At 34.1% G+C, this 10,364-nt stretch overlaps 1 protein-coding gene across 1 annotated transcript; it reads right to left on the bottom strand.

Moving 5' to 3' along the window:
- Positions 1-1,600: 1,600 nt before the first annotated feature.
- Positions 1,601-6,598, bottom strand: LOC132177852 (ER lumen protein-retaining receptor). Its single transcript, XM_059590325.2, has 6 exons — positions 6,355-6,598; positions 3,637-3,902; positions 3,350-3,465; positions 2,091-2,164; positions 1,814-1,877; positions 1,601-1,722 (listed from the first exon to the last, which is right to left on the bottom strand). Exons 1-6 carry the CDS (start codon positions 6,443-6,445, stop codon positions 1,686-1,688), a joined length of 648 nt encoding a protein of 215 aa, XP_059446308.1. The 5' UTR covers positions 6,446-6,598; the 3' UTR covers positions 1,601-1,685.
- Between the last annotated feature and the right edge of the window lie 3,766 nt (positions 6,599-10,364).

Below are 10,364 nucleotides of genomic sequence, written 5' to 3'. Positions count from 1 at the left end.
TCTCGCCACCTGGCCCACCTCTATTATATAATTACCCTAAAAAAAATATTAGTATTTTAAGAATTTTGATTAGATTTAACAAAATAATTTAATAGAATTAAGTTTAAGTTTTATAATTTCGAAAACGCGTGAATTAGTTACTAAAGGCAATTCCGGCGCCTGACGCGCATTGCCGTCACACAGCACTTGTCTTTTGCGAAATCTATAAATAAAGAGTAAGGAGAACTCCTGGCACTTGTCTGAGTAAGGAGAAACCAACGCCTCAGTACCCACCACCAACTTTGTCGGTAATCAGTCTGTCATGGAAAAATCATGGTTGAGGGACGCCATGAACTTGATGAACGAGGTGAACCTCCGCTTCCGCCATGAGGATGGTGTCTACGTGAAATTCTTCCAAGCCATCAAACTGTACGGAGATGGGAAAGTGGACATGGGCTTCCTTCGCATTAAGGTCGGTGCTCTTTTTGAGGGCCATCAGGATCTACTTGATTGGTTCTCCATCTTTGCGTCGGATCCCATAGTGAAGGAGGAGGAGGAGAAGGAGAAGTCTACTGCCTCAATCTTTCAGGCGATCGAAAAACATGGCTTAAAGGATGCGTACGACCGAGGGAAGTTGTTGTTCAGGAAGATCGCCAAGGTTTTGGGTCAATCTGCGTTGAGGGAGATATTGGTCCATTGTCACCTTTACTCTTCCGGAGAGATTGAGAAGAGTGATTTGAGCCTTCTCGCTGCCGATATTCTTCAATGCCATCCATGGCTTCTGGAAGAGTTTGATGGGTTTCTTGGCGGTACAAAGAAAAGAAAAAGGTTGGAAGAATCAGATTGCCTATACGTCAAGCCTGATTTCTCTAAGTGTCAACGGGTTACTCACAGTTATTACGTATTGCCTACCAAAGACAAGATGCCACATCTTGATCAAGAGGATCCCCTGTTGAATAACTGTTTGAGAATATCGGCAAATTTTTCTGAGAGTGGTGACTCTTCACAAGGGAGAACAAAAAGTGAAGAGGAAAAACTTCGAGATGATTATGAAGATAAGAAGTATGAGTTGGATATGTTGGTGGCATCAATGGCTTCTACAAGAGAGGCTGCGGAGAAGCTCATCATGAATTCAGAGAATCCAATCCGAGTTGGAGGAGAGGGTTTGAGTGCTATGCATTTGAGATGCATTGAGAATCTGTACGGCGAACAGGGGATTGAGTTTCTTCGCGTCCTACGTGCGAATCCAACAGATGCCTTGCCGGTAATTGTACGACGGCTTCAGCAAAAGCTAGAGGAAGTGAAGGAGTGGGCGAGGTGTTTTACATTCAACAAATATTCTCAAGGAATTTAATTTCAGTTGTAGAGATTAAAATTTATCTGCCTAATGGCTATGTTATATACGTATTTCTTTATATTTTTTTATGGATATTGAATTTTGGTGAGCTGTGAACGATTATTCTGATTCCTCTTATCTTATTATGTCATGCTACCCAATTTACTGTAAAAATCAAAACATCATCAGACACATCTAAGAAGATAGCTGAAGCACATGAAAAAAAAAAAAATATATATATATATATATAAGAATCAAATACATGCTATTACATTTTTTTTTTTTTTTGTTGGGTATGTAAGTAGCTAGGTTATTACATATTCATGTATGCTAACGGCAACCTAAGCCTAACAACCATGGTCAAAGATGATCAAGCTGGTAACTGGAGCTTCTCATTGTTCTTCCAGCTGCAAGACATTAAGAAGGGATCACCATTGTATGTTATAAATAGCATATATAAAGATGTTTGAAAAGCTTGAGCAAGATTCAAACATTTACCTCTGAAAGTAATAGTAGAAAAAATCGGCATAGAGCAGCGTCTGGATAAGCCCTGATATCCAAGCTGCATGAGCAGAGCCAAATTTCTCAGAACCAGACAAGAAAAAGAAAGGAAAAGGGCAGAATATCATTGAAAAGTTGACAATCAGGTGCAACGAAATTCAAAAAAATGCATGTCTTCATGCATCACATACACGAAGGCACACACATATATCTCCACAAGACATGCATGCATGCGCATGTCCACACACGAAGAGAGAGAGAGAGAGAGCCATACTTATCCATTGGACATGATTATCCTCAGTAAAGTAGCGATACATCCAGTTCAATATATACAATGCTCGATACGCACTGCAGTAAGGGAAGCAAACTTGATTAAAACATATTCAACGTTTCAACCAACGAATGACAGAGCAGTTTGTACAAGAACACACAGAAATATCATGTGATGTCAGATAAATGGCAATTCAGAAAGGCTTGAGCTACTGCAATTCATCTTTTCCACACACAGCACGTTTTCTTTTTCTTTTTTACGTTTACCATTTAGTACTTGCTCCTGGCCAAGAGGAAGGCTGGAAAGTAGGTAAATACTTGAAAAAAGACATCACAATCCGATTATCTGATTTGAGTCTATACATCATTCCTGGGTACATATCATATTAATACACATACATGCAAGAAATACAAACACAGTTTTCAATTGATAAGATCACATAGATATCTGTATTTAATTGAATATATTGTATAAATTACCTTGTCAAACAAGTTAACATTGCCCTGACCACAACGAAAAGCTAAAATCCAAGCAATGAGATTAGAAAGGAATCAACGGGGATGAATTTTATAACAGTTTTGAGGTATCTGGTTACTCCAATAATCTCCACAAGCTCTATTAAGCATGAACTTAGAAGGATAGACATAAAGTCCAACTTGTAAAATGATTGCTTCTCTTTTCTTATTTTCAAAGGACCAGATAGGTAGTACATATATTCAAATGTTCTCCTGGTTGAATTAAGTTTTTAACACATTACAAGGAAGATGTCACCTACTGATTTATTGGACCAAATCAAACGCATTCCTTTCGCCAAATTTGGTATAACTTCATAACAAGAAAGAAGGTCTGGATAAGGAAGATTCAGAAGAAATAGGAGATCTGGAAGATTGCTACAATTTTACCGTAAGGTCTTTTATCCATAAATTCAAGGTTTTATTTTTATTTTTTCATGTCAGGGCAATATTTTGTAATGAAAACACCTTCAGAAAATTTTCAAGTGTCGTGGAATCTTACTTTTACAAGGTAATTGAACTCACCTACTCAATTTGGGCCTTACCAGGAATATGCTTAGGGTAGATATGTTAAGTGTGTTTATTGTAGCAAATAAACTCATATATCCTATATGGGAGCTCAACTTAGGGTTGTTAAAAAGGCACCAGATTGTGGAGTTACTCAAGATATAGCAGATATTGTCCAGTCAAGTAATCAATAACATTTTGTCCTCTGAAACAATAAGATGGAAGTTGAAAATAGCATATTACCCAAGTAGGAAAACATATTGTCCAGTCAGGTTGTCAATATTTCTTGTCCTTTGCAACAATAGCAGCTGGGGCACTATAGCAACTGCCTCCAAATATAGCGAAAAAGTCCACAGTACCTGCTCAATTACATTTATTGTAAGCGCATAGGATATCTAAAATATGGTGAAAGTACCCCTATCATTTTCACAATCTAGAAGTTAAATAGAAACGTTACATAGTTTCTAATGAGATAGGAACAAAAATTAGATACCAGATTTAAGACCTTGTAAACTATGTAATTGAGATACCTCTCTAAAGGTGAATTTATCGTGTATAAGTAATGCCAAAAGCAAGCAAGGTAACACGAGGAAAACATGCCGAAAAGTGTCTTGGTCCTTATCATAGGATCTGCGTACTATTTTGTGGCGTCTTATATACCAAACGATCGAGAAAGAGCTCCCCAAGAATATTAACTTCATTATGGTATTATAAAGTGAGATGAAATGGGTGCATATATCCAAATAGCGCGCGGCAAAAACAAGAGCGTAGAGTTCTTGCGTCTTCAAGGAAATTCCTGCATAAAATGCAGCCAGTCAAATTTCATTCATAGACTACTACCTTTCTAAGAGAAAGTATAACATATGATAGACATCATCCAAAGAACACCTAGTAATAATACTAGACAACATATAAATCATCGCATGCACAGCCAAATAAGATTGAAATTGAAGTGAATACAAGAGGATGTAAGATTCAACTAATTATCTAAAGATAGAGAACTTTACATACACAAATTCTCATAAACATGTATATTGGCGAGCAAATACTATGAAAAATAGTGTTCTTCGCCATATAGCTAAGGTGTCAGGACCCCTTAAAAAAAAAAGAAAATGAGAACATTAACAAGAAAGAAATGATAAAAGATTTTAATTAGAAGATGTCGCATGTGATGCATGCACAAGAGCATTTAAGAAAAACTAGAGAAAGAAATCCTAAGTAATGATTTCCTGATTTTGACATGATAGATATCTCAACAAGAGAGTCAAGGTACAAAATCTTCACTTAGAAAATTGACAGATATAAGGAAGATGAGTCATAGAACCTCCCTCAGAACCATTTTGGATAAGATTATATTCAAAGCAAGGGGATTCAAAAATATCTTGAACATCAGTGTAGATACAAAATCTCCTCAGTTTGGACTGCTAACAAAAGTCACTAGACCTTTTCACATCACAACCTCCCCCCAATCCCCTCCCTCTTTTCCATTTGTCAATCACTTGGACCTGCCTCCTACCCATAAAATCTAGCCTGAACTAATTCATTTGTATTATCTTTCGTTTAACATAACCAAACCATCTCATTCATTAAAAAAAAAAAAGAAAAAAAAAAACTAAACCATCTCAACAGACATTTTGTCATCTTGTCCTCAAATTTGTGCTACCATCGGCATCAGCAAAACCCCTTAATTTGGTATGATCATTTGACTGTTCTGCAACTCAGCCAAAGCTGACAGCACTTCTAATAAGGCAAGGCACCAGTGCACTTCATCTTCATATATAGTATAAATTTTATTTATTTAAATAATTAACTAATTAATTTAACACAATTGTTTCTAATCTTCCCAATCATCTCCCGTAAAAACCATCCTCTAAGTGTGTTACTTTAAAGCTAATTTTATCACATGATTGTGGCATTTCCATACCATCAAGTGTTGTTTGCATAATCACATTGTTATTGAAAATTCCCCCAAATTTATCCCATCAATTTGATATATATGAATTACATGACAACTCAAAAACACCTCTTGATTTCACCCAATACCTTTTGATTTTGCAACCAACCACCACTTAGATCCCCTTTGCCCTACTGATTATCAATCCAAGATAAAACATTGTAGACTTCATGCCTGTCCCAATTCACATAAGCCACCGACTTTTTACCAGTCTTAGTATAAAATGAATTGCATTATTTAAGACCAAAAAAAAAAGTACATTTTACTTTGTCTTAATCCTATTCATGCTAAACCTCACTTCTAAAGCTTCTCTGTTAATCATAACGTAGTATTAACATAGTCAAGTTTCTTTCTTAGTTCTAACTTAGAAGTAGCTCTTTTTAGTCCACTCAACTATAACTATTCGTGAAATCCTCGTTTGGTGATAAGAGATAAAGATTTAATACTGACCTGTTAGCTTAGCATTTTTTATATCAGATTTGTATCTCTCAACTACTTATCAAATTGTTCTCTAAACTAGTAACTACTCCGTTGACCGTGTTTGGTCATGAAAATATATCTAGAAGTTTTTAGATTGTTCAAAACCACCATTAAACACGCATTCCTGTGTACCCATTTCCATCAAATGACAGCATCTACTTCTCATGTACCCATTAATAAAATCAGCCAAAATTCAGTGAACCCATCCAAACAGAATCAACTAACCTAATCCAACCCCAACACCCCCCCCCAAAAAAAAAAAAAAAAAAAAGAAGAAGAAGAAGAAAGAATCATCTAAGACGCAATGCAATAGCTTGTAATGATACAATTCTAAATCTACAGAATTCCACGGATGACAATATGCTACAATGCCATAATTTCATTTCCCTCCAGTCCCCATATTTGAAATTGCCATAACAACACAACCTCAAGTTCTGCTGGTTGCTGAGAAAATGCAGCAAATCATAGGGAATCAAAACTCTTAGTTCAGACATTCGGCCATTTGAAACCTAGGAAACAAGTCACCCCAGGTCAACTGAGCCCAGTCCTATTTGTCTCAGCTGAAATGAACAAATTCTCCCTCATAGAAACTAAAACAACAAAAAACATTATACATTCAATTCAAATTCCCCTTCCATTTTCTCCATTTTTTTCTCAGCTACCAAACAACGAACATAACTTAGAAAATCCTAACTCACGGTTATACATACATACAAATGCATAATATACATTTATATACAAATGTACAGATTAAAATCATCCATAATTGGAACAGAAACTGGATATAGAGCGAGAGAGAGAGAGTAGTACAAACCAGCGCAGGATTTGATGGTGTGGATCTTGAGGAGCAAAACGATGACGCTTGCCAAATGGGTCATGTCCCCAGCTAATCTGAATAAATTCATCTTTCTCTTTTCCCCCTCTCTCCCTCTCTTTTTTGCTAAATTATATAGCGTGCGTTTGGATCAAGGGAAAAATGCGCTCTCTCGGAAAATTTTGTACGTGACTTTCTCAGATCTCTGATTGATCCAGCAACACAGAGAGACTTTTTTCGCTCGAGTTTGATTTTGGTTTGAACCGGGGTTTTTTTATTTATTTATTGGGTAAAGTCTACCTACCCCTCAAACTACCACCTAATTGACAATGTTCTCCAAACTTTTAATTGCGACAATGTACCCCTAAAATACCAAAATATTGTCAATATCCCCCAAAGTTAACAAAAAGATCAAAATGCCCCTATATATTTATCAATATGACAAAAATATCCCTAAAACTCAAAAAAAATAAAACGAAAATTTTAATTTTTTTTAAAAATTATTTTAATTTTTAAACGATTTTTTTAAAACCGAAATTTTTATTTTTTTTAAATATGTTTTAAAAAAACGAAAATTTTTATTTAAAAATTATAAAAGAAAACATTTTTTTTTTTACAACAAAAAAAAACAAACGAAAAATTTTCAATTTTTATTAAAAAAAAAGAATCGAATTTTTTTTTTTTTTTTTTGTATTTTTTTTTAAAAAAATTTACTAAGGATAGTTTCGTCAATGAGGAGGACATTGACAATGTTTTGGTAGTTTGAGGGGTACATTGTCGCAATTTAAAGTTTGGGAAAGACTGTCAATTGGGTGGTAGTTTGAGGGGGTATGTGGACTTTCCCCTTATTTCTTTTTCTTTTTCTTTTTTTGGTAAGTAAGTTTGTTTGCTGAGTTTTATTTTCCCAGTTACGTGGGAGAGTTCTGATTGCGTATCCTTCCACATTATTGGTCGATATTTGAATTTTATGACTAATTTATTTATTGTTTGAGTGTAATTAGTTATGTGGGCAAGCATTTAAAAATTCCTGAAAAATAGTATAGACATGAAATAGTGAAAGTTTATAGTTACAATGTTGAGTTGAGTGTAAGCAATGGCGGAGCCAGACAATTGATATTCAGGGTGTCGCTAACGCTCAAATTTTTTTAAAGGTACCGAGTGGTAACTTGTATAAATAGGAGAGGAAAAAAAATTTTCTTTTTTTAGGGTGTCGTGTGGAACTTGGGTAGAAAAATAGCAAAAAACATTTTTTTAAAAAAAGCTTTGGGGGTGCCACGGCACCCCCAAAGCCTCAAATGGCTCTGCCATTGGGTGTAAGTGTTTTGAAAAAGTGAAGGGAAAACATAGAAAAGTGATTTTTTGCAAAAATTAAAATATAAAATAAATTTGTTTGAGCCAGGTGTGATTGCGGTTAATTTTTACTTATTATTAATATATTAGGGTTTCGTTTGTTAAAATTTTTGTTTTCTTTTCTCAAAATAAAAACATTAACAAAAAATAAATTAAAAATACAATTTTTTTTATTTTTTTTTATTTTTTTTACATCAAAATATTTTTTTTAAACAAACGAAGCCTATAAATTTTGTTATTTTGACTTGTAAATGGGCGAAACCATCAAACATACAAGTTGTGTGAATTATAGACTAATTAAATTGACTTTCACAAAATTATGGTAATTATTGGATATTAAAATTAGGGTTGATAACTACACATGTACATTTCTTAAATAATGAGTAGTGGGAGTTCTTGTGGGAGAAGATTGATATTTCATTGAAAAGTCATGTCATTTGTTGTGGCAATTGAGCTTTGATGATGGCATCATGATCAATCTTGAGCATGACTGATTTTGTCAATTTTATTGCACTTGAAGTTTCCGGAGATCTAAAGATATATGGATAACTATGTTACTATTATATCTTGATGGATGAGTGGCGGATAAACTTGTATTAAGAAGAGTAAATCTAAAAACTCAACTCTTATATAACTTCTATACAATTTGGTTGATGTGGAGTGTTCATAAATCATTTGATTTGTGGGCATTTTTTAATAGAAGTTGATCCAATAGTTTATAAGCACTACACATCAACTAATTTGTACAATAATAGCATAAGATTTGAGTTTGTAGATTGCTTTGAAGAATGTTGGTGTATGAAATCAGCAATGGCCTCAAGCTATCTTCTAAGAAGAGCTTCATTTGCAAAAGAAGTAAAAGATGTAGAAGACGTCAGACCCCGCCGGCCCTAGAGAATTGGAGGGGTTCTGACGCCCAAGTCAGTAACGAGCAAGAAAGAGAGTTTTCTAGTATCATTCTTAAAATGACATAAAAATGACTTATAGCATTACTTCTCCAAAACGAGCCTTAATTTTCTGGCGGTGAAGTATCGTAGCCTTGCAAAGAATATTCTTTGCTTTTGAAAGGAGCCTTATGACCTATCAACCCTCTTTAACAACTTGTAGAAATGGCCAAAATGCATCATCAAAGAGAATTGACCGTTGGCGATAGAGAGAGATATGACCCTTAGCTTTGAAACAACAGGGCGTCGTGTCCCACAAGGCCTTATAAATTTCTGTCTGGATTCTTCAGCTTTTTTTTAAAAAAAAAAAATTGTAGAATCAGTCCTTATATTTGCATTGATTTGTAATAAATTCCATAGGATTTAAAAAGTGGCATACAACTTCATTCATGTGGTCAGCATAATTGCAAATAAGTCCCTAACCTTAACTATCCTTTTAAAAATATAAAATTTATATGTGCTTGAGTATCCCATTTGAATATCAAATGATCAGCATGTAGATCTAATAGGATATGAACATGGCCAATAGCCAATAGGAACAGGCCACTTCCAGGAAATTTTACTATCCTACTCATTTTCATCTTTCATTTCTCTTAATACAAAACCTTTTCATCTCAAATCTCAAAAAGTTCCCATAATTGAAATTTATTAACTCTTCTTTTATTATGAGAGTTATGATATATTTTTGGAACAAAAAAATACTGTAGAGGTCCTTAGGGTTTAACCTTTTTCTCAAATCACTCCTTAGGGTTTAGGTTTTACCAAATCGCTCCTAGAGACATGCCTTATCATCAACAACATGTAGGCTGATAAATATGTAATTTGCTGACATTATAAACATCGTTGGGTTAGAACGAGTTAACTTCGTCAAATTATTTAAAAAACACCACATCAAGAGAAAAATAAATAAATAAATAATGTTCATGGTGGCCAAACCAACCTCTTTGACAACCTCTAGGTTAGGGTTTTTCGGTCACCCCTAGGTTAGAGTGATGCAACTCTTAATCACCTTTTTTTATAAAAAAAAAAAAAATTGGGCAATTTTAGGTACTCTCCTAGTGTTCTTTTAGTCCTAGGTAAATATTATTTTATAAAAAAAAACAAAAAAATAAAGTTTATATTATTTCTCTCACTTAGTATTTATAAAATAATATTCACGTAGGACTAAAAAAATACTAGGAGAGCACCTAACGTTTTCCTTTTTAATTGATGCTAACTCAATACTATATACACACGTTAATAAATTACTGGCTATAACATGACGATTAACCTATGTGTCATTATTACTGTTTAAACTCTAAATAGTAATTTGATACAAGATTAAACCCTAAGACCTTTACGTTGCTTTTCCATATATATTGTAAGCTCAAAAGATAATGTTTGCCGCACAGATTCCGTAACTTCTACAATGTGTATGTATGTCCTCTAGCAGTCAATTATGAGAGGATTATCAGTAGACTCTTTATAAGGAAGTCTGTTCTCTAAGTTTAGGGAATATGTCTAAAAAAAAGGCAAAAGAGTCCTACAATCGACTCCTTAAATGAACCCTAAAATTAGGATTGTTACAGTGGAACCCAATGTTTTGGATTATGCTATTACAATCCTTATGATTATTAAAAAAAAAAAAAAAATTCTCTCTCTTCTCTTCTCTCTCATGCCTCTTCTCATATATATAATATGATTATAAAAAACAAATATTTTAATGATATAGAAAAT

Source organism: Corylus avellana, chromosome 4 (assembly GCF_965113065.1).
Source record: "Corylus avellana chromosome 4, dhCorAvel1.hap1.2, whole genome shotgun sequence".
In the NCBI taxonomy this organism is placed as follows: Eukaryota; Viridiplantae; Streptophyta; class Magnoliopsida; order Fagales; family Betulaceae; genus Corylus; species Corylus avellana.
Note: the sequence above shows the minus strand (reverse complement) of the source record. Positions and strands in the feature narration are given on the sequence as shown.

Bases quoted from the DNA above. Each gene is read 5' to 3' on its own strand.
- LOC132177852 (XM_059590325.2), bottom strand. From the start codon at position 6,445: ATGAATTTATTCAGATTAGCTGGGGACATGACCCATTTGGCAAGCGTC. The intron at 3,466-3,636 runs GTATCTCAATTA...GTAATTGAGCAG, and splicing joins ATAAATTCACCTTTAGAGAG to GTACTGTGGACTTTTTCGCT. The intron at 1,878-2,090 runs GTATGGCTCTCT...CTGCTCATGCAG, and splicing joins TAATCATGTCCAATGGATAA to CTTGGATATCAGGGCTTATC.